This window comes from Bradysia coprophila, unplaced genomic scaffold (assembly GCF_014529535.1).
Source record: "Bradysia coprophila strain Holo2 unplaced genomic scaffold, BU_Bcop_v1 contig_297, whole genome shotgun sequence".
In the NCBI taxonomy this organism is placed as follows: Eukaryota; Metazoa; Arthropoda; class Insecta; order Diptera; family Sciaridae; genus Bradysia; species Bradysia coprophila.
Genome location: NW_023503555.1, coordinates 6865442 through 6892474, shown reverse-complemented (window position 1 = coordinate 6892474; position 27033 = coordinate 6865442). Strand labels below are relative to the sequence as shown.

Below are 27033 nucleotides of genomic sequence, written 5' to 3'. Positions count from 1 at the left end.
TTTTGCTTTTCTTTTTGTTTTTCCTCCTTTTCGTCTAAATAAACATTCAATCAAGTGAGTGTTCAAATAAAACATATTATGCTTGGCTGGTGATGGCGATTAGACGACCCGTACGAATCGAGTACGTAACGTCCATCTTAGTGTATCTTATCTCGTCCGCCACCGATAAAAATTTTGGATTTCAATTTTAAGTCGGTGTGAGATTATTTTTGATTTTGGACGGTTAGGGATTAAAACACGTATTTTAATGCCGCGGGGATTTTTTTCTCTGTTCGTAATAAACTCAGACGGGATTAAGAACGTAAGATATCAGTGTGAAGATTTTCGTCTGATGTTCTGTAGGCTCAAATCTCGAAAGATGTCGGCACATCCAAAAAATAACTTATAATAATATAATAAATAATAATTTTATTAGCTCGAACTTCGAAATGTAAGGAAAGTAATTCCTGAGGGATTAAATTTTAATCCCTAAAAGATTTAAATCTAGGTCCAGGCGTGCATATTTCTATACGTGCTTCTACTTAAATCTTTCCATTTATAGATATCTTTCTTTATTCTGTAGCAGGCATTGCTTAGCGCAATTTGAAAGGCAATGTCCCATTCGAAGTCAATGTAATGTTGGTCTCGAACTTTGACATCAGACGATCACCAAATATAATATATTTACATGCTTATGCATGGTAAAGTGCACTTTACATCACTGCTTGTGACAGATTTAGTAGTGAAAATGATTTGATCAGATGAAGTAGTAGATTCATAGTATGTTACGTCTCTGATTGTAAATGCTTGTTTAGGCACGTGTGATTACTCCACTCGCCTTCGGCTCGTTCCGCAAACCTCACACTTGTCTAAACAAATATTTACAAACAGTGACGTAACATACTATGAATCTACTACTTCATCTGATCAAATCATTTTCGCTACTAAATCTTGTATAGCCTTTGTAGTTTTACCATTATTCTAGACAGCTGTGACATTAGACTTCATTAACCAGAGAACATCAAAATAATCATTTTGGCCAGAGGTGTATAATCTACTATTATGTCACTAGGACCGAAAAATTGTATTTTTGACATAGGCCGTGAAAACTTCTGAAGAGCAGAGCGTAGTACAAGGATGTGTTCACCACAGTGCAGTGGTCAAAAATTTAACCTTTTTGACGAACTAGGGCGAAAAAGTCGGTAAAACCAGAAAGTTTTTAAAATTTATTTTCCATTTCATTATTTACTCACATTTGCTTTAGTAACTAATTTTGTCGCTGATGACCGATCGCTCATGAGATATGCCTTGCAACCGAATAGTGTACTGTTCACTCTGCGATCTGATGAGGCCACTCGGTTGGCTGAATGTTTCGAGTTCCGTTATCTTGTCGTAGTCCTAAATATGAAAATATTTTGTTCATACTTTGTTCGTCAGCGACTGGGATAGGAGAATGGCCTTTACAAGAAGTGGACGTATGAAAAAATGTCAATGATAAAAAATGAATCAGAAATTAAAAGTAGGACAAGAGGAGAGATCACACGAAAAATCAACGATAAATTCAGACGACATATAGGGATGTCCTCACAAAATGTGTCTTGACGACTTTCAATTCATACAAATTGATCTTGCATCTGTTATCGGCATTGACGACAAAATCAGCATTGAAAGAAGTTTTAATTTCCTCTTATAGTAAAATATGTGTTATGTGTGTTTAGTAACGAAGTAAAAGATTTTACGTCAATCCTATCAAAAGAAGTACCAGATTCGTCCGCGAAACATCACATTCGTTCAAATCAAATTTGTAAAATTCACACCTCTGTTACGCAATGTCCGATGTAATTTAAATTTTCGTTGTAGTAAACGGATGGTACTTCGTCACTTTCACTCTCCTCAACGGCTTCGTTCAGTTCTCGTGCACTCAATGATGGAGTATCAAACTGAAAGTGTTCCGAATAAGTCAATTGTACTGTCAGATCAAGGCCATTCTGCGAACACAAACCTCGATCACATCGTCAAACCGATCATAGTCCACCTCGTACACCTGTGCTGAACGGTTATACGAAACAATATTCACAAAACGATTGCCCCACAAAATTTCCCGTGGCAGATAAGATGTCCGACATTGGGTCAACTGACCCGTTGTTCGTGAGCTTCCAGTCATTGCAACGAGCAATTCAAATCTGTTTGAAGAAAAAAAAATATGTGTCCGTCAGTGGTGTTAATGCAGTCAGTGGTTCCGACCCTCCACAAATTTTTACTTCTTTTCGTGTAATTGTTTTTGTGTTAAATTATACAGTGGGCTTGTCTCATCAATCACATGGCAAATTGTTGTTGGAAATATCAAAAAAACGCTTCCATCATTCTGCAGCTTCAACGTATGTTGCAGGTTCTTCAGTTTTTCACCTTCGGGCGAACTGAAAATCAATCAAAAAATGCAAATTTAAAGTGCACGCGATTCGGATCGATGGAGTCTATTGTGCATACAATCGTTCCTCGAACCAAAATGCAGTGATTTTCGTTCCTACCACATGAGCATGATCGATATCACAGATTCGAAAGATTAGGCAAAGTTTGGAATTGCGCTGACAAATAACAGCCTTTCTGCTAAAATTCATGACACCTATGTGCTTGGATGGTTTAGTCATCTTAGCGTAGACTAGACTGGCCATCGCTCCGTTGATACAAATACCGACGATTACTTGAAAAGTGATTAGGAAAACTCCTTCGGGACATTCCTCTGTCACATATTTAGCACCGTATCCAATTGAGACCTAAAATAGTCAAGTACCGTTTATTGCAGTCAAGTGGATAGGGCTTTCGGACACTCGTCTCAATTCACCTGAGTTTCCAAACTTAGCAGAAAAAAATCGGCAAAACTCTTACATCCGACGACACAACGAATATCATCTATTTCGGCTGAATTTCGGTTTAGGTCTCCGTGGGTATGCGAAATTAGGTACCAGCAAACGGCAAATATGAACCAAGAGGACATATAGCTCAATGAAAAAAGTGTGAGAAAAAATCGCCATTGAGCATCAATCTGCAATCGGTAGATTTGGTACAAACACTTGCTGCTAAAGAGGCTGACAAACAAATTCTCACCAGCGTTGTGACAACATCCCTAAAATATTTGGTAGCCCGATCCGGTATATTAGTAAAAAGCACATTTCGATCGCCGTTTTTATTCACAATCCGTTTCGCTTTTCGACTCCGAATACCGTGAAAAGATGGATCAGCTGGACACCGATTTCTGAGAATAACAAAAATTAATTACATTCTAACTGTGCCGGACGGGACGTAACAACAAATATACACTAACTTCGGATGCATTTCTTCTGCAAGCTGGAACGATCACTTCAAGTGAGTATCAGGTAAAACTTGTGAGAAAACTGGTAGGAAAATAAGCGAAACATGATCAAATTAATCCGTTAATGTGTACATAACGTGTCTTAGAAGCAGCAGAGGTCATAAATTTAAACATCAACAAATTTTGTGATGAAGATAAGCATCCGTCACAATGATTTATTCGGCGAGATATCGCGGTACTAACCTAGCTAACTGTGAGTAACATTGTTCGTTCATCATCCATATTCATTAGGCAAGAGAAGCTGAGCTCACTTTTTGTTTTCAATGAAATATTCCAGTCTATGTACATCAGTGCATTTATGACTAATCTTATTACTCTGGAACTTCTTTAGCGAACGAATCCAAAGCTGTAGTCTAGCAATAACGGTTTGCGTATCTGTTTCGTAGGAGTTATTTTAAGAAATTTCGTGAGTTTTAGCCCAAACAAAGCTCCAAGCTCTAAGATATAGGAGTTCTTTTGATGTTCATCTTGATCAAAATACAACTACCGAATCTACTACTTTGTTCTATCAGTATTTTCAACAAATTTAAATACAATTTTTGTTTACTCATTTGTCTTTACCACGTGAATTTTATGACAAAAGACGACTTTACCTGGAGCACATCATTGATTTCGTCGTCATTATGAAAGGATAAAGCCGTATGTAAAAGGTTCATGTGCTGTAACGAACTTTGTTGGAACTTGATACACGAAATACTATTCAGGAAGTAATATTAGAGACAAGTTTCACAAATATCACTAATTTCACTAAATTTCCTTAGATTTCATTGAATTTCAGTAAATTTCACTAAATTTCCTAAGATTTCATTGAATTTCCCTACATTTCACTAAAGCTCCATAAATTTTACTAAATTCGCAAAAAGTGTTCTAATATTAGGCCTTGACTTGACTATTATTAGCGATGATTAGAAACAAAATTTATAAAGCAACACGATTGTCGTAAAAATGTTTGCAGAGCGTCTAAGTCAGAACACAGAACGAAAAACAAAACAACTGAACAACGAAAGAAAATATTAGAAATTTTCTCATTACGTTCCAACATTCAATTGATTTTTGCACGCACCAGATTACGCAAATTATTTCCATTTCTGAATACGAGACTCTACTAACCAAATGAATCACAAGTATCTTCTTCTAAAATGCACTGAGAACTGAATTGAAATCTATGGAAGCCATAAATGCTTATATGTAAGAATTCGCAATTTGAATGAAATGAAATATTAACATTCAATGCTCGCCGTTATCTAGCATCAATCTGTTCTTCTTAAATGTGAATTGGAAATGCAGGGACACGGCATTTAAAGCAAGAATTGAATTCGTAAATGTGAACTTTCGACTCGTTAAATACGTTATAGTTAAATAATCCATGGCTCAGCGTTTGGTAGATGGATCTTGTTTGTTACTTCGTTTGTTTATTGTATTGAATGCGATTACCGCAAAATCTTCTACTTCTTTTGTTTTAACGTAACGTTAATAGAAAAGCTGATTGCCAGCGCTGATTGTTTATTTTAGTCGTCGTTGTTAATAACAGATCTCCTTCAGTAACACCTATTGATATCTCTTGAGGTTCCAATTCGCAACGTCAAAAAAATGGAATATCCCATAACCTAGTTTCATGTTCATACAATCAAGTAGCCTGACCCTGTGATGTCTTTAACATAAAGTTTAATTTTTGTATGTGGTGTGTTTGCTATAGGAGCCCACTCGGAAAATCTTAGAGACTTCAAACTTGGTGTACCGACTGCTGAGGCAAGGCATAGCTCTCTAGCAATATCACACCAATCGTTTACAAAATTAGGAGGCCAAAAATCGTATATTGTCCTCTTGTAAATTTCATTATTTTAGAAGTGTATGAATACAGTGTAATGACATTTACAAGCGGACACTGTACGATTTTTGGCCTCCTAATTTTGTAAACAATTGTGTTTACAGCTAGCACAATGGGCCCAAACGGTGGCCCCCGTGCGTGTTTTACTTAGTAAAACAGCTGCATTTAATAAAAAAAAAACAATTGTGTGATATTGCTAAGAGATCTGCCTTGGTTACACCTAAAATCAAAAATTAGTTGAAAAAATTAACGAATATCGTATTTGCACCTCTTTTGCGTATAATTTATAAACGAAGTGTACAAAGTAGCAGTGTAGGTTATCGGTGTATGTGTATGTGTACGTGGCAACGAGGCGATAACTCGTCAAATTTCCATACATTTTTCTGCTCGTCAAATTTCCATACATTTTTCTGTTATCAATTTTAATGCTGAAATCACATTCGTAACGAAATCCAATATTGTAGTGACGATTACGATGTAAGTCTGCTAAAAACGAAATTGAAAGATAATAAACCAGTCGATCAAACTCGTGTGAACGCAAACACACATTATAGTATGATGACGATCGTAGTCATTTCGGAAGAGGATCGCCCCCAGCAACGACATCTTATCAGTTTACAGTAAATAATCTCAATATATATATACGTTCTCATCATATGTGCATCTTACGTAGGTACTCTTCATATATGCATCTTCTCGTGAAGTGTGGTCGTGGCTCAATGAGCATATTGAAATTATGTTTAATTTTCAGGTTTGTCAGCATCAGTTACTTGAGCAATTTTATTTTCTTACATAGCTTCTGAAGGCTGGACACAAATTCAAATTCGCACAGATCCAGATTCAGACTTAGCTCTCCGTATATGATCAAACGACATTTTGCTTCACTTTATGAATTTATTGAGTTCACAAAACATTTAAGTTGCACAAAATTGAATAAATGATGAACATCTGGCAAAGTTAAATTGATTTAATTACGGTGTCCGTGACCCTGATTACCATGACCATGACCTTCGTTACCGTGACCATGACCTTCGTTACCGTGACCTTGATTACCATGTCCTCTTTGTGGTCTTTTCGATTTGCAGCTAAATTTCGAAATGCAAAAAAATTAGTACAAAATTTCAGCTCCAATGCAATGCTACCGTGTTAAACCGAAACACCGTACCGCTTTTGTATCTTTGCTTTAAAAGAGCTTCCGAGAGCATGAAGCTTCTTTTGTATGCCATATTCCACAGAAATATTCTACTTCTCCAATGGAATCCAAAAGAAACTAAGAGCTTTTGAAAGCCCTCCAAAGCACATAAACAATGCGACCCGGTAATTTGGCTTGACACGGAAGAATGGTGAAGATCACTTACATATCTGCTTCGTGTCTCTGCTTGATGATTTTGTCCTTTTCAAAGTGGTTGGCCTCGAGTACATCGTCAATTTTTTTCGCTTCGACTCTGCTGATTACTGAATCTCTTGACAGAATCCAGAAAAGCTCCCGCTCTTCTTCGTCACTAACCCGTTCACATGCGTTTACAATCATATAGTTTACATAGTCGGTGTGGACGATCCAGACTTGTGATTCGACGGTGACTGTCACAACAATTTTCATTTGGTCAGTTCTACTTCCAAAAAACGAAAATAATCAAAAAGCAAACTACCTCCAGCCCTCGTGTACAAGAACATTGCTTCTTTCTTCTCCGGATTCGCAAGCCGTGCGCCATTAACGCCAACGTTACACGTTTGTGTCTCATTACTCACCCTAGACATTTGACAACAATTTGATATTTGCATTGTGTTCACATCCGTTTGTATCGCTTCGGATGTGAAGCAGTCACATCCTCGTTCAAAGTCATGATCATGATGCGAGTATATGTACCACTGCCCCAAGATGCGAGTTAAATCAAAATTCTGGAAAACAGTCGGTTCGCGACACGTTGATCTTGGTTTTCCTCGGTTTGATGCATCGGTCGACAGAATGGCAATAGCAAAAGCCCACACATAGGTTGAGTAAGAAAACGACATTTCTCACTTGATTTTGGTTTACAGGTCGCTTGATAAGTGCGAATGATCGCTGGAAGACAACTGAATCAGTGAAGCTGTTTTCGTCTTATTTATTACATTACAAGTGATAGCAGCCAATGCCGCTATCTTAACCTGATTTCTTAATAATGGAAATATTCTAGACATAAATGAACAAGACAGAACAAAAAGACTGGTTTTCGTTGTATACATAGTGGTATATAAGCACGACCTCAAGCCCCTCCTTAGGTACAACCTTGACAGTATGTATAAAAATGTTTTAAAAAACGAAAAAATCGCCACAGCCGATAGAACAATTTGCGTGACAAACTATACGAAGATGGATACGGTTAGTTCATCAATATTAGTACATTATGTCACCGGTGAATATGGCCAGCATTAGTAACTCGAATGTATATTACACATTTAATACTAATGTAACGAGTGGCTGTGTAATATACAAGATATCGAAAGCGGCAGTTTTTACGTGCGGAAACCAGTAATTCATGGAGGTGCATACGATTTGTTGGATCACACTAAGACACTCCTAGTATTGTTTTAACGTTGCAACAAGAAAGTGCAACGGACGCTGTCTTCAACATCACACAATGTACCACAATCTCCCAAGAGAATTCTATAAAGTGACGAGATTTGACAAAGTAAGACACTCGTATAGCGATGTCATATTCCTTATATTCTTTGAATCGGAAAAATATTTCTGTTGCACAAAACCGTTCGTTCACAAAACTGTCAAATTTCGTTTCAAAAACATTGCGCCATGTCGTCGATTATTGTGCCTGTTACTAACCTCATTAATGTGACCTTGACTCTGATTACTCTGAATCAAAGAAGTTTTAATGCAAAACAGTCAATCCCAATGCAATACACAATATCTTAGACATCTGCTCCGTGTCTTTGCATGAGGATAGTGTTCTTTTCAAAGCGGCCTGGAGGAAATCACCAATTCCATCTGCAATTTCCCTCGCTACATTTTCATTGATTCCCTTATCTCTAGCATCTCCAGTCATAATCCAGAAAAGTTCACGCTCTTCGTTTACACTGACATGTTCATATCCGTTTACAATCATATAGTTATCGTAGTCGGTGTCGATGATACAGAATAACTGATTTGACTGGTGGGAAGAATAAAGAATTGCAAAGTTACCTATATTTATAGTGTCCACGAACAGTGATTCGTTCTTGTCCGCGCTAATTGCTCACGCTTGTCATTTCGCAACAATTCGATATTTGAAATGAAATGGTATCGATGGATTTTACATCTGTAGTGTAACATAACAGTCACATCCTTGTTCGAAGTCATGATCGTAACGTGAATATTCGTACCAATGTTCCAATATTCGAGTTAAGGTAATATTTTGGAAAATGGTCCTCTCGCGACTCAGTGATCGTGCGTACTTCTCTAGTTGCTGCATCGGTTGGCAACTGCAAAAGCCCAAACATAGACTGAGTGTGAAAACGACATTTTTCTTTAATTCTGCTTGATAGCAAGAGCTACGAACGAAAACTAAGATGCAACTGAATCAGTCGAGTTACGATGACATTATTCATTGCATTACTGACTGATAGCAAGATCTGCAGATCATGATTTCCTTAATCATGTTAATGTTCTAGACGTAAATTTAAATGCAAAATTGATTCTTTGAGTCACTTGGATTATCTACGTGATGTAATTAATACAACACGACCTTAAGCCCCACCCTACCTCTATCTTTATTGATATGCGATCAATCACTTAATTTGTTTACATTTCAATTTTGTACAGCTTCCGGAGCAGCAATAGTTCATAAATATCATACGCAGCCAGCTTCAACAACTACATCGGAAAATCTATGACCATACGTAATGTAGTGTTTTCTATTACCTACTCGGTATATTGAAATTTTCAACAACCAGCAAAGTTACTGAATCTATTACTTCTTTCGGTTCAGGTTCAGGTAAACTTGGGTCTAGTGCTGAAAAAATCAACATTACAATACTTGTAACACAACATACTATTGTGCCACCGAGAATTGAAATACGACGGATTTCTATACCGATAACTAGATTGAAAAGTCGAAAAGTCAACACCAGTTTGATGCAAAGCAATGTGATCAATCAAATTTTCTTGGGTCTAGTGCTGAAAACATAGCTAACGCCGACCCGTACGAAACACCTATTCGTATCAAAAGCCTTTAATGTGAAACTCTTCATTTCTCTTACTTCATTTTCTTCTCTGCTGAAAAACTATTCTCCCTTTAAAATCACTTACATTATCCACTCTTTGCCTTGTTATCATATACAACTAAATTGCCGGAGGCAATGCAGACAGCCCCGTACGAAGACAAATTTCATAAATTCCTATTTAAACAGCTATATACCGCTATATTTAACTATATTTCACTATAAATAAACATTTCACAGATAAATATATGCTATCATATAGCTCTATATGCCTGTATATAGCTCAATATAGCTGTATATAGGTATATATAGATGTCCGTATATGGAATCCCTGAAACCCCACACACATAACAAATTATTTCCATGTTAACAGAAACTCTCTAAATATCATTTTTCCCAAGATATTTCTATTTTACTAAAATCCAATATGGCCGCCGGCAGCCATTTTGTTAGGAGACCGGAAATAGTACCGACGCTTTACATTCGTTAATACTCCAAGAGACCTAGCTCACGCTCCGGAGAACATAATTTCATAAACTTTTTTTTCCCTGATTGGTACGGTCAATACCTATCTAATAAAGCTAAAACGAACGAAATATGTTCAAATTTGGCCGACCTACAAGCAAAAACTGCTTGCCGCCCTGTGCCTGTTCCACACCTAGGGGTCGAACTCACGAGTCGGTCATCCGATTTCCATAAACTTTTTTTTTTTGTCGATCGGTATTGTAAATACCTTTTATTTGACGTTACACTTACAAGTTTACCGTTTAAATGTCCGGAGATATCTTCGAAAAACCGTAAAGCACTTATTGGGCCACAGCTCGGGAGGGGTCGATCCAAAATCACTCATCTTCGAACTTAGCCTGTCTTTTGACATTACCAAACGGGAAAAAAAAAGAATTTTCAAAATCGGATGCGTTTTACTCAAGTTATCGTGCAGACAGACAGACGGACAGACGGACATTTTTTTTTCGCGGATTTGGCATCTATAGACAACCTCAATAGGTTTCTCTTACTCAGGGAGTCCAATTCGACGTGTTACAAACGTATGCGTAAACCTATAAGACCCCAGTACTTCGTACGGGTCTAAAAATCAACATTATAATACTTGTAACACAACATACTATTGTGGAACTTGATACACGAATAACAATTGAGGACGTAATATTAGAGATAAGTTTCACAAATATCACTAATTTCACTAAATATCCTAGGATTTCATTAAATTGCACTGAATTCGCAAAAAAATGTTCTAATATTAGGCTCTTAAAAAAAGAAGAAGCAAAAGTTAGTAGAATTTTTCATTCGAAAAATCTTCAATTCAAAATTGACCGGACATAAAATGCGCATCTGTTTTGATGGTATAGTCAAATTTTCGGTTATCAATTTTAATGCAGAAATCACATTCGAAACGAAATCTAATATGGCTTCCAATTTTGAAAGTGAAACGATGACGATTTCGATGTAAGTTTGCTAAAAACGAAATTTAATTACTGAAAGATAACAGACCAGTCGACCAAACTTGTGTAAACGCAAACACACATCATATGATGACGAACGATCATAGTAATTTTGAAAGAGCCCTCAGCAGCGACATCATATTTGTTTGCTGCAAATAGTCTCAATATACGTACTATTCACTATATATATATCACTTCGTGGAGTGTGGTCGTGGTTCAATGTGAATATTGAAATTATGTTTAATTTTCAGGTTTGTCAGCATCAGTTACTTGAGCAATTTTATTTTCTTACATATGTAGCTTCTGAAGGCTGGACACAATTCCAAATTCACAGATCTAGATTTAATCTTATCTCTTCTTATATGATCAAACGACATTTTACTTTATGAATTTATTGAGTTCACAAAACATTTAAGTTGCACAAAACTGAATCAATGATGAACATCTGGCCAAGTTAAATTGAGTCCACTCGTCTATTGAATTTCATTACCGTTACCTTGATTACCATGTCCCCTTTGTGGTCTTTTCGATTTGCAGCTAAATTTCGAAATGCAAAAAATTAATTCGAAAATTCAAGACCGTTGCAATGCTACAGTGTTTAGTCAAACACTGTCTCTCTTTGGTGTCTTTGCTTTTAAAGAGCTTTCGAAAGTTATTCAGTATTCCACAGAAATGTTCCAACGGAATCCAAAAGAAACTAAGAGCTTTCGAAAGCCCTCCAAAGCACATAAACAATGCGACTCGTTAATTTGGCTTGACACGGTAGAATGGTGAAGATCACTTACATATCTGCTTCGTGTCTCATCTTGATGATTTTGTCCATTTCAAAGTGGTTGGCCTCGAGTACATCGTCAATTTTTTTCGCTTCGACTCTACTGATTACTGAATCTCTTGATAGAATCCAGAAAAGCTCCCGCTCTTCTTCGTCACTTACCCGTTCACATGCGTTTACAATCATGTAATTTACATAGTCGGTGTCGACAACCCACATTTGTGATTCGACTGTGACTGTCACAACAATTTTCATTTAGTCAGTTCTACTTTCAAAAGATGAAAATAATCAAAAAGCAAACTACCTCCAGCCCTCGTGTACAAGAACATTGCTTCTTTCTTCTCCGGATTCGTAAGCCGTGCGCCATTAACGCTAATATTACACGTTTGTGTCTCATTACTCACTCTAGACATTTGACAACAACTTGATATTTGTATTGTGTTCACATCAGTTTGTATCGCTTCGGATGTAAAGCAGTCACATCCTCGTTCAAAGTCATGATCATGATGCGAGTAAACGTACCACTGGCCCATGACACGAGGTAGATCAATATTCTGGAAAACAGTCGGTTCGCGACATGTTGATCTTGGTTTTCCCCGGCTTGATGCATCGGTCGACAAAATGGCAATAGCGAAAGCCCACACACAGGTTGAGTAAGAAAACAACATTTTTCACTTGATTTTTCTTTAAAGGTCGCTTGATAACTGCGAATGATCGCTGCAAGCCAACTTATTAATGAAGCTATTTTTGCCTTATTTATTGCATTTCTGATAGCAGCCAGTACCACTATCTAAACCTGGCTTCTTAATGATGGAAATATTCTACACAAAACACATAAATCAACAAGACAGCGTCACAAAAAAATTGCTTACATAATATATAAACGCGACCTCGTACGCGACCCCTTCGTAGGTACAACCTTAACAGTATGCATTAAAATGTTTAAAAAAACGAAAAAAAAAAAAAATCGCCGTTACGATTAGAACAATTTGCGTGAAGATTTATACGGTTATTACATCAGCGTCAGATTATTTTAACACTTCATCCCACACACAATAAAGTCAAATTTATAAAACGGAGTGACTATTCGACACCAGTGTCGAATAGCCACACAACACAGTGCATGCTATTTGACACCGGTGTCGAATAGCCATACAACACAGGGCATGCTATTTGACACCGGTGTCGAATAGCCACACAACACAGTGTATGCTATTTGACACCGGTGTCGAATAGCCCAACAACACAGTACATGCTAATTGACACCAGACGCACTCATTTGTTTGGTTTTAAATATACGCAATGGTTAAAATTACTATTAAATGTGAAATTCAAATATTGATGTCAATAGGTTGTGGTTTCCGCAATGTTGGTATTTCGTGTAAGAAGGTCAAGAGGGGTCGATATTAGTAACGATGATAAATTGACATATTAGCTAAAAATTGTTGGTGCTCTGAACGTTGGAGATCCGTTGTTGTTGTTCTCTTTTCAAATAATTACATTCTGAATTTCTAATTGGAGTTTCCGACAATTGTAAAAAATATTCTCAGTGTATAGAGAAAACTGAAAATTAAAAATCAAAGAATAAAACAATTTTGCACTCAAGAAATAGCGAAATCATATTGGTTCCCCGTCTGATGATTGTTCTAAACCTGGATCGAAATATAGCGAAATTATAATTTTGACTAATGGTTAGTTAAAGTAACTAGAACTGGTACAATAATTATCAGAAATCGTAAACCGTATTGGAATGAAATTAAATTTGAAAAGAAAAATTTGGTTCACGGGTGGGGACCGAACCCACAACCTTCAACTTGCCGGGAGACAGTAAATGTTCGTATGTACGGAAAGCGACAGCGTTACATGTTGAGTATGTGTGTGTTGTAGAAAAGTTCGACAATTGATCAGCTTGTGTGCAACACACGATATGAGCTGTGACGTAGCATTTGAAAGAACGGTTCAAAATTAGAGTTGAAAAGAAGATGTCCATGGTGGCCCAATGGATAGAGCATCAGCCCGGCAAGTTGAAGGTTGTGGGTTCGGTCCCCACCCGTGAACCAAATTTTTCTTTTCAAATTTAATTTCATTCCAATACGGTTTACGATTTCCGAAATTATAAATTCACAACCAGATCCAAATCATCAGTGAAATAATGAAACATACCAAAACATCTTCAATGCCAGGCTCAACCCGTAATTCCCAACATTTATTATTTTCAATGCATATCAGTCTTACAGTTCCAACAAAATAACGAATTCTAAGAATTTAAAATTTTTTTCGCAATTCCGGTCCATAATCATCACCTTTCCATGCATCCATTTAATGTCGTTTTGAAGGTACTTATTTCACTGTATTCCCGGACACAGTGCAATATGAACTTTTTTTTCGCACGCAGTGCGATACCAACTTTTTTTCGCACGCTAAAGAATCTATTACCTTCAACGAAGGCTAAATTTTTATAAACGGCTATAGAGTCAAGGCTGTATACTTTGGGGAGGTCACGCAGATGCAGATACGCGGGTTACACACCACGTTTTATACAAAAAATTCACTACGCCATACAAATTTAATTTTGGTGAATTTGTTTGTATGGAAAAGGTGTGTTCCCGCATATCTAATAAAATGGCGGTCTGCGTGACCTCCCCAAAGTATACAGCCTTGTATAGAGTCACACAATTATACCGAACGTATTGTTGAAGCGTATATACTAAGCATTGACTACTCGATTTCATTCAACGCGTTACATCACATTGCAATGTGTATTATAATGCAGCCTTCATGACCCAAAATCACATAAATTCTTGTCAGGTTTAAATTTTTATTCCTTAAAAGTATGTGGTCTAAAACTAGGATCCCATATGCTTGTGTTTCTGATCTTATATTAAAAATAATTTAATGAGTAAAGTCTGTTAAAATTAGAAGCTATACTGTATCTGTTCTTAATGATTAGGTCTCTCCTATAAAGTTACGCTAGAAATGTTAAAATTTGACGCCAATGTGATTTAGATATCTTTTTATCACAATTTCAAAAATGCAATGCGAAGATATGCATCTGAAAAAGTGAGAGAAATCAAAAATGGTGGTTTGATGAACTTTGCGAAGTGTTAAAAAAACTCAAATACTTTATCTACAGCTAGGGAAAAGCACTTATTAAACAAATAAAGTTTTCGTTTCTAGTTAACCTGTGATTTTTTTAGAAAACAAAATATATAGTCTAGATTAGCCAGACAACACAGCTGATGCTATTCGACACCCACCTTTGGGAGCCAGAAATAAATTTCGCGCGCGCGAAATTTATTTCTGGCTCCCAAAGGTGGGTGTCGAATAGCATCAGCTGTGTTGTCTGGCTAATCGACACTAGTGTCAATTAGCATCTACTGTGTTGTGTGGCTAATCGACACCGGATGCAAATAGCACGCACTGTGTTGTCTGGCTATTCGACACCGGTGTCAAATAGCATGCACTGTGTTGATTGGCTATTCGCATCCGGTGTCAAATAGCCACACAACACAGTGCATGCTATTTGACACCGGTGCCGAATAGCATCGGCCTTTATAAAATGACCAAAAACAATTAAATTTTCACCAGAAGGATTTTGATGAAACACCATGCCAGGACTCCGATAAAGTAATTATGAGACTTTGAAAAAAGGTATTTTTACCTTACTAGGGAGGTAATGTGGCCTTTTTCCTTCCCTAGGGAAAACTCTTTGCCGTCCTCGTAAGGTAAAACCCAATACAATACAAACTTTCGCTCATCAAGAATATAAGTCTGATTTTAAAACTAAAGCCGAGTACACAGATCGTGAAAAATGCATCAAAAATGCTTGTAAAATCAGAGGATGTAATCAAACGTGAAAAATATTGACAGATAATGTATGAGATAAATGTGTCTGTTGGAATCAAAGGTCAGCTTCCTCCAATATGAATCAAATTTGAAATTATTGAAGTTCAAAGAAATTGTTTAGATGGCGTAATTAGTCATTTGTGACAGTAACTAATTTTTAGGGTTGCCTTATTAAAATTTTTCATAACCTGTATGTTTATGATTCGTTTGATGGTTTTAAATTGAAAATTTGGAATGGAGTCGAATGAATTCCCGATAGTTGTTCAGGATGGCCGAACTCGAAAGAGAAAGAGGAATGACAACAACACCAAACGAGCCAGAAAAAAAATCGAGACGTACAAATTCTTTCATATTGATGAACCCAGCTCAACATTTTTTCGGTTGTAGATATAAGCAAAGAAAACCTCCAAAGAAGCCGACCTGCAAACATCCTGCTAAGAAATTTGAGTGCATGTCGTTAGAAGACGCGGACATAGTAGGATTTGCAAGTCACTTCTACAAATCAAGTAACAAAAAGGATCAAGATTCAATTATTCTCACCTACTGTCCCGTCACAACACCCAGTAGAACTGATCGCAGCGTGAAAAATGGACCAAGAAAAAAAATGTCAGTGAGATTCACCGTTCGAAAAGCTAACGGCAAGTTAGCCCGTGTTTGTCAGAAAACGTTTCAAGGAATTTTGAATATTGGCAAAGATAGAATTCAACGCGTCTGTAAACGACATTTGACTACTGGTGAGGCGCCGAAAGAAAATCGTGGTGGCGATCGAAAATCTGCAAAATATTTGGCCAAGAAAACATCAATAATCGAGTTCATAAAAATGTTTAGGTGCTGTGAGGTTCATTACTGCCGAGGTAAAACCAAGAGACAATACTTGCCATCCGAGCTATCTATAAATAAGATGCATGCGATGTATTGCACCGAAGTAACTGACCCGAAATTGCAAGTTAAGCGCAGTTACTTTCGGTTTGTGTTTAACACAACATTTAACATTGGGTTTAAAGCACCCGCAACTGATGTGTGTTCGACGTGTACGATGCTGAAAGAAACGATCAAATTCGAGAAAGACGCATGCAAGAAGCAAGCTTTAATGAAACAACTAACAGTGCATAAGCGTCGTGCCAAGGCTTTCTTTGAGTTGCTGAGAAAGGAAAAACCAAATTGGATAACGCTGAGCTTCGATTGTCAGAAGAATCAAGCACTACCAAAATTGTACGACCAGGCAGCTTATTTCAGCCGACAAATTTCTTCCTACAATTTTGGTATTGTACAAGGCTCGTCGAAATCGGCATTGACAAAAGAAAACGTCTTTCTGTACACCTGGGGTGAATATGACCGACCGAAAGGTTCAAATGAAATCGCGTCTGCAGTATATCACCGGTTATGCAACCTAAACATTCCCAATAATGTTGACAGTGTACGGTTGTTTGCAGACGGATGTGGAGGGCAGAATAAAAATACAATTCTCATGACAATGGCTTCCTACTGGCTTGCTGTAAAAGCACCTCGCAACGTGAAGCGGATGGAAATAGTTTTTCCAGTTGTCGGCCATTCGTTTATTCCACCTGACAGAGTTTTTGCGCGTATCGAAAAGAAAGTAAAAACGAAAGAGTCGATCGTTTCACCAGTCGAGTACCATGAAATATTTAAAGAATTCGGAACGGTGATATTTCTGGGAACGAAAGATTGTCCCGTGTTAGATTTTAAAACTGAATGCAACAAGTACTGCAAAACACCTGGAACTTGGCATTTTAAATTTAATCCAACCAAACGTTTTCATCTCACCAAATCATCCCAAGGTGTAGAAATAAGAGGAGAGGTCTCCTACATTTCAGACCAGAATTCAAGCAAGTCAGTGTGGAAGAGAGGAACAAACCTCATGAACATGACACCAAATATTCTTCCAGTTGGACTTCCATTAAAATCAGCAAAAACTGACGACATAAGCGGGTTATTGACGAAGCATTTTGGGTGTAACTGGAGGAAATTGGACCGGTTGAAATTTTTGGATAGCATCATACCTGTTCATAAAAAAGGAAAAAAAAATTGCACAGTTGAGACGCATGATGTTACCGATAATGAGTGTGAATGTCAACACGAAGAAGAAATTGAAGATCGCGTGTGAATTGTAAAAATAGCTTTAATGGCAGTACAGAACGGATACAAAGATGTCTTCAAATTCGAATTATAATATTTAACTGATTTTAATCCTGTAATAAAGCATGAAATTGTTAAAACGATAAAAATGGCCACATTTTTGTGTAAAATTCAGCCAGAATTTGTCGTTCTACAGAGGTCATCTGTGCTCGACATGAGCGAATCGGTCGTTCTGCAGAGGTCATCTGTGCTCGACATGGGCGAATCGGTCGTTCTGCAGAGGACATCTGTGCTCGACATGGGCGAATTGGTCGTTCTGCAGAGGCTAAGCCATTCAAATCTAGTCCTTCCAGCGTATTCGTCTCACCAGGTGCTTCCATTTGTTCACTGTTCTAGTCACATTTCAGGTTTAATCCAACCAAACGTATCAGCTCAGCGATACGGTCCTCTGTGGTCAACAAACACGCACCCACGATTGTTCGAAATGCGGTATCTGGTTTTGAAAAAGTGGTTGTAAAGGCACATTACAGAAAGAAATACTCCGATTTCTTACATTTTTCACCATTGATTGGACAATTTAACACCAAGTGCGAATTTAGACACTGAATTAATTGAATTTACACATTATCTAGTCAATCTGATTAACAAAATTTCAATTTGTTTGTACTAAGAAGAAGGTTATGATATAAACTGTCACCATCATCAATCAAATGCGGACACCCTATTTTCGGTAAACAGCGACACCTTTGCGCTTGGTATCATACTAAAACTATAATTGCGCGGTTTGGATAAGACCAACTTTGATTCTAATAGACACAAATGCCAAATATTTTTAACGCTTGATGTAAACTCTGATTTTGCAAGCATTTTTCATGTAGTTTTCATGTCGTTTCGAACTATGTACTCATTCTAATTACTTTCCCGAAGTCCTGAGATCATGCGCTGCTTATAGGGTGTTTTTTTCGTAAAAATTGTAGTTTCGTGAATTGCCATTGCATGGTAAAATAAATATTTTGGAAATAAAAAAAACGTCAAAGCTGCGAGGATTTAATTTTTTGAATATTTCCGAGTCGGCGCAAATTCATCAAAGTTTCGTAAAGTGTGAAAATTTGATATTTTTTTTCGTAACCAAAAACGATCAGTAAAATGGTAATGCTCAAAACAAACGAGGCATTGAAAACGTGTTTTGGTCCTATTTTTCGTGACGAAATTTTCGAAACTGTCAAATGAAGTTAGAACTTTTTCTATTCAAAATCGCGACTGCTGCATCTGTCAATGAAAACTAGGACCAAAACACGTTTTCAATGCCTCGTTTGTTTTGAGCATAAAATGGTTATTTGTGTACCTGTTTTGGACGATTGATTTTAGGCAATTTCGCGGATTGTAGGCCGAACGAAGTGAGGCTTACAAGCGAAAGTGCCTTAAATCAACCGTCCCAAACAGGTGCACATGTAAGTTTTCATGCAGAGGGCCGGAAACCCGAGAAAATTCGAAAAATTGCCCTCATTTTCGGCCCCGAAGCATGAAAGTATTTTTTTTTGATACCAACATCGAAAGTTGATACTTTCGCCCTCGAAATCCGGGGCGAAAGTAAAAAAATGCAAGTTATGTGTTTGAGCGGGGAGAAAGAAAGAATACATAAAGCGAAAGTCAATATACATAATGCGAAAGTCGACTACATTAGTCATTTTCATGCTTCGGGGCCGAAAATGAGGGCAATTTTTCGAATTTTCTCGGGTTTCCGGCCCTCTGCATGAAAACTCACATGTGCACCTGTTTGGGACGGTTGATTTAAGGCACTTTCGCTTGTAGACCTCACTTCGTTCGGCCTACAATCCGCGAAATTGCCTAAAATCAATCGTCCAAAACAGGTACACAAATGACTATTGTGTACCTGTTTTGGACGATTGATTTAAGGCAGGGTGTGGAAAACAGTAATTCATGGAAGTGTAAACCACATTGAACACTTTCCCAAGAGAATGATGGATTTCTGATTAAAGTGACGAGATTTGATAAAGTAAAACACTCAGAGTTTCGATAGCGATGTAAATCTCTTTTTTCATTGAATCGACAAAATATTCGTTGCACAAAACTGTTCATACACAAAATTGCGATTGCGATGTGGTTTACGTACATTTTGGGCGATCTTTATATCCATGTTTTTTATGTTTGGATTGAATAGTATGGAATAAAAAATAAAATTCTGAGTCATTTGTATGCTTAGATTTAATGGCTTCAAGTGATAACGAGTTGTAGCTCACAAGCAGTTGAATGAAAAACTATTTCTGAAGGGAGAAAGTAGCGCGCAATTCAAAGCTACAACATTAACCCGAACTCTCAATATCTTTATTCAGTTTATGGTTGATCGATCATAGCACTTGTTCTACAAATCCCCAATTTATCATGCGAACAATATTATCTCCAAAAGTAACGACTTTGACACACGTTATTTTCGATAGTGAAAACGAAAGCCATATCAGTGCGATTCTAGTTAAAGCCTCACTTTCAACAGAACGAGCAACGTAAGAACACTCCGCTTATTGAGCTCTTTGGAAACAACGTTAACTCATCAGCTTTGTCATAAAATGATGCCCCAAGTCATTCATCGCAAACTTATACTTTTGGTATTTGTGCTCAGTGTTGGCTTTGAAAAGTGTGCTTGCAGTAAGTACAATGTTATCTCATTTTACCATTAGCATATTACTATTTCTACATATAAGAAATTGTTCCTACTCCACTGCTACATGTAGCCGATCTGAAAATTCTGATGCTCAATTCGTACCTTGATAACGCGAACTATACGACACCATCCGATGCAAATATCCGTTTGGCTGAATCATTATTCGAAAAGCTTTTAATTGCCAGAGATTTTTCCAGCCACGAAGTGGAAGCATGGTCAAATCTCGGTATGGTATTGCAAGTGGCCTATGATGCATTCGGTCAACAATATGCTGTGGTGTCGGAAGCGATCCGACAGGGTCATGGATTTTACACAGTGAAATTGGGTGAAGTTACACCTTCTGAACGATTGAAATTTCTCCAAGCTCCGCATCGTCCGTCGGATACGTATACACATGAAATAGTGTACGATATGTTGACATTGTCGCACGTATTTGGAGCGGCTGGTTGGTCAACGACACATCGGAATGTGATTGATTTGTGCAAAGAGCCTAAATCATATTTCAACAGCTTCACTATGGCCATAGCCAACGTGGTAGCCAATCCAACAATCGTCCAAGTCCATGGTTTTGCTAAAGAGTTACGTGATGTCGATGTCGATGTCGTGTTCAGCTCAACAAAGGATCCAATGCCACCAGCGTTCCATCCTATTGCAGATTGTATCGAAGTGGGGCTGAGTCCATGGATTGTATTGCGATATCCCGACGAGGTGGATTTTCTTGGTGGAACGCTCAATATAAATGCGAAATTGTTTTATGAACAAAATGGAGCCGGAAAATTTGTTCATTTCGAAACTAGTAAGGAACTTCGAAATGAATTGAGAATCAACGGTACGCTTAAGCTTACGATTTCCGCATGTTTTTGATTAAAAAATTCTCATAATGAGACGTTACTTAGGATTGTATTACGATGGAAACGCGACTAATAAAATTTATATGCCTCTGTGTGGTAAGACTAACATTATGCATCAGCTCGGAGAGGGAGTTTGTGTTTCTCTTTGCATCGACACATAAAAAATGGTGTGCACCTGTGTCCAAATGCTTATTTTGACGAGTTGGTGATTGTGATACACATAGAAAATGATATGCCCCTGTATGTCCAAATGTTTATTTTGACGAGTTGGATTATGATCCACGCCTTCGGCTTAGACATGCAACAGAGAAATGATACCAAGATGACGTTGCTGCGCTCCACCAGACGCATATTTTCCTATAATTATTTACTACTCTACAGATGGTAGATAAAAATTGCTGCAGTTACGAGTTCGAAAACCTATGGGTATTTTTCCCTCCTGATTCTAATTCCAGAAAAAATAAATTTCTAGGACGTCTGGATCAGGAGAAAGACCCGGTTCTAGGTTAAATAAGAATTTCACTAGTGTGAGAGAGACAACAATATTTGTCTCGCTCACACCAGTTGAATTCCCATTTAACTTAAAATAGGTCTTGCTCCTGAACAAGACGTCCTAGAAATTCATTTTTTCCGGATTTATGCGGACGTACGGGGTGTCGAGTAGTAATTCGTAATTGCAACGTACGGGGTGTCGAGTAGTATCAATGGGTTGCAAAATTCAATTTTTTGCGTATAAGAACGTTGAGCGTCACCATTTCTAATGGACCATTTCTGATGGACCATTTCTGAACAATGACATTACTTGAGCTTAAAAGAGTTTTTGAAGAAACACGTGTGTCTAAGTTCTGTACGAACACGCTGCGGGCTATCGATTATTAAAAGTGACCGGATTCGATGAAGTGTCGATGTTACTGCTACAATTGCAAGAATGTTTATATACATTGTAATGACCTGTATACATCGATTAAGGCTCGACAGGTTTTTCAGGTCAGGGCTCAGGTCGACCTATTCTGTTTGGAGCCTTTTAATCTGTGTTTCTTTCTAATTTTTAGTTTATTCAACATAAACAGATTTACAACTACAATAAACGTATTGTCGATAAGTATGCAAACGAAGAGTTTTTTTTGTAAGTAAAATTTTCAGGTCTTAGAACGCATGTTTTACCTTGAATTCAGTCAACTAAATTCTTATCTTATCTTTTACTCAGCTTAAATGTATCACTTCAAGCCATGCCCATAACACAGCGTAAGAGTCAGTAACACTTTACATACTTGCGTCGATAGAAAGTTTGTTTTCGGTTCCAAAATTTAATTTGAAAATGAATTTTGTGAAAAAATTATGAAATTTCGTTTAAAATGTGATTCAGTTAAGCCAAACAAACCTACAATCAATAACTGAAGAGTCGACATTTCAGTTTTAGTTCCAGTTTTAGTTAAGAAATTGGCCTAAAAAAGTTCTCCATTTCAATAAGTGAACAAACCTACGCAAGAGTAATGATTCATTCCCATTCATTACCGGACAAATTGAGAGACCGTTCACCATCACCAATTTATGATACAATCGATACACCATCTCGTAGTCCGTACTCAAGAAGATACCCGGGCACATTCAACCAAACTAGTAATAATGATAATACACAAGACGAAACTAAAGTGAGTGAGTCTCCGTTGATATTTACATTCGAATCGCCAAACGGTAGTCCATACACTAGACGCATTCCAGCTAATGAGAAGAAAGTCAGGTGGGTCTTGTGAAAAGGAGAATTAGCATAGGTCGTGCGTCATGTATATACCATTTTGTAATAAGTCAAATCTTTCGATTCGCTTGTGTGTTCTGATTAAAAATGAATTACGTTTACGATGCGGTTAAGTCTTGGTACTGCTCAGATTTAATGTTAACGATTCACTAGTGAATAATAACGATTCACTGGTGAATAATAACGATTCACTGGTGAATAATGACGATTCACTGGTGAATAATGACGATTCACTGGTGAATAATGACGATTCACTGGTGAATAATGACGATTCACTGGTGAATAATGACGATTCAATGGTGAATAATGACGATTCAATGGTGAATAATGACGATTCACTGGTGAATAATGACGATTCACTGGTGAATAATGACGATTCACTGGTGAATAATGACGATTCACTGGTGAATAATGACGATTCACTGGTGAATAATGACGATTCACTGGTGAATAATGACGATTCACTTGTGAATAATGACGATTCAATGGTGAATAATGACGATTCACTGGTGAATAATGACGATTCACTGGTGAATAATGACGATTCACTGGTGAATAATGACGATTCACTGTCGTCAAAAATATAATATTACCGCGACTTTCTTGCAAGGATTGAAGACTACAATCTTACCAACGTTTGATTAGATAAGAAAATTTTAATTATTTTTGTGTGTTGTAGAAATGACGAATATCAGATGAAAGCAAATTGGTCTCCCGAATCGTCCATTGCTGGTGGCTTCGATGACCGAGATGTTCAAGACATTCATGACAATATCCACGATACATCAGACATGCATGGTAAGATTTGTATGCAAACTCGTTTGTCTCGATCGTGTCTCATTACACATTACGCTTTAGCCAACGCAATAATAACCAAAATGACACATTCTAATTTTCAGTGATACGAAGCGTTTTTTTAGACACATAATCTCATTAAATTAATCAAATAATTGCCTCCATCATTCAATTCACGTAACAATTGCTTGTATTAGTAAATGGAAAGACGACTCGTGCTGTCGTGTGTTGTTTTAGATTTAAGTTGTCGTTGTTGTTGTTCGTCTTCACGTAACTTGAGAAAATGATCCATCAACCGTTAATTCTTTAAGTTCATTCAGAGTGTGACTAGACGAACTGTCGTGACTAGCAGTCGTTCCAATTCATTTATTTTAGATGTCGTGTTTCCAATTGAAATCCACAGACATCAGAGCATGCAAAGTTTGCGACATAGGCGAGATCCTCACTATCAGGGCAATCGGATTCGAAAGGCTAAGCGAGTGATCGATAAAAGTGGTGATAGGAATATTGAGTTTGTTAATATACCGGAACGGGGATGGCGATTTTTCAAAGATTTTGTTACAACTTTGGTAATTGGTTAAGGCATTGATTGAATTTGGTAAGGTTATGGAACCGATTGAAACCGGAATCGACATTTCCATTTTCAGATCGACGAGCAATGGAGATATGTTATAACGATATTCGCGTTCAGTTTCTTTGCGTGCTGGATCTTATTTGCAATTTTGTGGTATTTAATAGCGCACGCACACGGTGATTTAAATTTTGACCCAGTTACTGGCGAACGTTTAAGTGATGGACCGGTGCCATGTATTGAAGGATGCAAAAACTTTGCCGCCTTTTTGTTATTCAGCATTGAAACTCAAGTAATTTTTTTTAACATTCTAATCTTTCACAAAATTCCTCACCATCAAATGCTCGGAACGGGAGACCCGAACCTGAATTAAGATTGCAGGTTCGATCCAAATAGAACCTGAACCTGAATTTACAATTTCGGGCTCTACCCGAACCTAACCTGAACCTGAAATTTTTCAAGTTAACCGAACCCGACCTGAAGTAACCCGAGAAGTTTCAGGTTCAGGTGAAGCTCGAGTCCAACCGGCAATTGAAAAATCGGGTTGAGGTTCTGTTCGGCAGTTCGGGTCGAACTATTTCGGGCTCAGGTCAAATCAGGTTGAGGTTCAAACCTGAAACCTTACATTGATGTCTAAAACCGGTTTCGGGTCTACCTAAACGTTGACAGGTTAACCCCAACCTTACCTACCAAATAACAATTTAGGTTTCCATCGGATTCGGCAACAAATATCCAAACGAAGAATGTCCGGAGGCAATATTCCTCATGATCGTCCAGATAATCATCGGAATTGGTATTGAAGGTGCTATGGTTGGCATTGTCTACGCTAAGATGATTCGACCATCCAATAATGTGTCGGTCATGAACTTCAGCAAAAAGGCATTGATTTGCCTGAGGAACTCTAAACTTTGTTTGCTGTTCCGTGTATGTGATACGAGGAGCAGTCATGTTATTGATACGAAAGTCGAAGCATTTTGGTTCGAGGAGCGATAGTGAGCGAATGAAAAAAAATAGATCTTTTATGTGTTTGTCTTTCATGTTGAAATTGTTTTCAGTTCGTTGGAGGGTGAGAAGTTGAAGAACTTCCAGCATACACTGAAATTAGAAAATAAGGGGAGAGTTTTCCTAATATTTCCGATGACAATTTGTCATGTGATTGATGAGACAAGTCCTCTATTCGACATATCCGCAAAGGATCTGTTAGAAAAAAAGTAAACATTTTGGTGTCACTTGACGAGTAAGCCGTGATTCACTCAACAAATTATTTTTATAGATTCGAGCTCATTGTTTCAATAACCGGCAGTTCTCGAGCGACAGGTCAGATGACACAGTCACGGACATCTTACCTGCCCAAAGAAGTTATGTGGGGCAACCGTTTCATGAATGTAATTGTCTATAATCGAACTAGCAATGTCTACGAAGTCGATTACAGTAAATTCGATGAAGTTTGTGAGGTTGGTCTCCCTTCATTTCACTTAACCGAAATTTTATGGAAATATTTTGGCTTTACCTTCACCAGATTGACACCCCGTTGTGCAGTGCACGTCGTCTCGATGAAGTGTATAGTGACTTGAAAGACTTTCTACATCACGATTTATCGGCTGACTTTTACAACGAACATCTAAACTACATTGGCGATGGCAGTACTACCGAGGTTCGATTTGTTTCACTCAATTTGAAGTTTTCATTTCAAACAGTTCAACGTTTCAGCATTACGAATCATTACCGGCCAATGATCATAAGCCAAGTACGAGTGAACTTTCTCGGTCACAGAGCGCCCATCAATGGAACCAGTACACAATACAAAATAGTCAGAATGAACGCAGTGATATTAAGCAAATGTTCATGGAATTGGAATCGAAATTGAGTCAGCACAGTCTGAATTTGCTGAATGAATCGAAAGAAAATAATGAACCGCCACCGACAGTGATTGCAACGAAAGAATAAATATTTGAATTTTGTTTTGTAGAATTTGAATGTCGAGTGAAGCGTGTTGGCAAAATAAGAAAATGTTTTTACAAGAGACTGCGATTCGCGCCGAAAATCGTACTTCACTTAAATCTGTTTAAAAGTCTCCTACTAGGCCACAATTTTATATCCGATCACCTGAACAACGGCTAAATATAAAAAGAGATCGAGACCATCATACACCCGCTTATGAGTATAAAATCTCTCCTCAATCCTTTCCCATATTTCTACGCAGAACACAAGTCTACATTAATTTATGGGCAAAGCTCTCGTGTAACTATACAATTCAAATATATCGCGGTTACTTCAAATATTATACGAGTTGAATATTATAGAAAAGAAAATCCATTGCATAACTCGGGATACAGTACTTCCTTGTGTTCATCGACCTCGGCTTTGCCTCGGATCAACAAAATTCATGCGAGAATGAGAATTGTCGGTCGAGAAAATGTTTATTCGTCGCTCTCTTTTGTAAATAAAGAAGGCGGAGACAAAAGAACTATTTTTTTGTCATACCTGGTGTGTGGTAAATATAAACACCTATGAGACTGATGTATGAGTGGATCATCTGAAAAAAGGGCGCAAATTGCGTCACAAATGTTCGCTCATGTTTTTTGTTTTCGTGATATGTGAAATTGAAAACGTTGTGTTCGTTACCGTGAAAGATAGGTAATTGCAATAAGAGCTTACTCACCGCTCGCATAAGGTAAGCGAGGTAGTAGCTGACCGGCTAAGCAATTTTTCAACTTTGGTCATCAGTATCTCAGGATGATTTCGATGAAGCTAAGTTTTTCCTTCGTCAGAATTTAATTTGATCTGTTCCCATTCCGTAGAATATCAGAAATATTGACAATTAATTAATTTTTATT

At 37.5% G+C, this 27033-nt stretch overlaps 4 protein-coding genes across 8 annotated transcripts; 1 reads left to right on the top strand and 3 right to left on the bottom strand.

Annotated features, from left to right (window-relative positions):
• Positions 1-1192: 1192 nt before the first annotated feature.
• LOC119078916 (ATP-sensitive inward rectifier potassium channel 1-like) lies at positions 1193-4565 on the bottom strand. 3 transcript variants are annotated; one of them, XM_037186650.1, is made up of 9 exons: positions 4460-4565; positions 3302-3371; positions 3085-3232; positions 2822-3022; positions 2467-2753; positions 2241-2396; positions 1982-2162; positions 1797-1919; positions 1193-1377 (listed from the first exon to the last, which is right to left on the bottom strand). In XM_037186650.1, the coding sequence occupies exons 2-9, from the start codon at positions 3310-3312 to the stop codon at positions 1240-1242; spliced, it is 1245 nt and encodes a 414-aa protein (XP_037042545.1). In that variant the 5' UTR covers positions 3313-3371; positions 4460-4565; the 3' UTR covers positions 1193-1239. The 3 variants fall into 3 exon arrangements, with proteins under 3 accessions (XP_037042545.1, XP_037042546.1, XP_037042544.1); XM_037186651.1 differs by lacking the exon at positions 4460-4565 and adding an exon at positions 3533-3609; XM_037186649.1 differs by lacking the exon at positions 4460-4565 and having other exon boundaries at positions 3302-3482.
• Positions 4566-6057: 1492 nt separating this feature from the next.
• Positions 6058-8683, bottom strand: LOC119078919 (apolipoprotein D-like). 2 transcript variants are annotated; one of them, XM_037186655.1, is made up of 4 exons: positions 8400-8683; positions 6827-6917; positions 6536-6758; positions 6058-6262 (listed from the first exon to the last, which is right to left on the bottom strand). In XM_037186655.1, the coding sequence occupies exons 1-4, from the start codon at positions 8415-8417 to the stop codon at positions 6145-6147; spliced, it is 450 nt and encodes a 149-aa protein (XP_037042550.1). In that variant the 5' UTR covers positions 8418-8683; the 3' UTR covers positions 6058-6144. The 2 variants fall into 2 exon arrangements, with proteins under 2 accessions (XP_037042550.1, XP_037042549.1); XM_037186654.1 differs by lacking the exon at positions 8400-8683 and having other exon boundaries at positions 6827-7280.
• LOC119078915 (ATP-sensitive inward rectifier potassium channel 11-like) lies at positions 7824-26196 on the top strand. Of its 2 annotated transcripts, XM_037186646.1 has the most exons (10): positions 7824-7828; positions 22546-22815; positions 23510-23628; positions 24001-24194; positions 24273-24488; positions 24902-25188; positions 25252-25407; positions 25470-25650; positions 25716-25850; positions 25907-26196. In XM_037186646.1, the coding sequence occupies exons 2-10, from the start codon at positions 22568-22570 to the stop codon at positions 26141-26143; spliced, it is 1773 nt and encodes a 590-aa protein (XP_037042541.1). In that variant the 5' UTR covers positions 7824-7828; positions 22546-22567; the 3' UTR covers positions 26144-26196. The 2 variants fall into 2 exon arrangements, with proteins under 2 accessions (XP_037042541.1, XP_037042542.1); XM_037186647.1 differs by lacking the exon at positions 7824-7828 and having other exon boundaries at positions 22316-22726.
• On the bottom strand, positions 11205-12384 carry LOC119078920 (apolipoprotein D-like). Its single transcript, XM_037186657.1, has 3 exons — positions 11905-12384; positions 11614-11836; positions 11205-11365 (listed from the first exon to the last, which is right to left on the bottom strand). The coding sequence occupies exons 1-3, from the start codon at positions 12266-12268 to the stop codon at positions 11302-11304; spliced, it is 651 nt and encodes a 216-aa protein (XP_037042552.1). The 5' UTR covers positions 12269-12384; the 3' UTR covers positions 11205-11301.
• Positions 26197-27033: the final 837 nt, after the last annotated feature.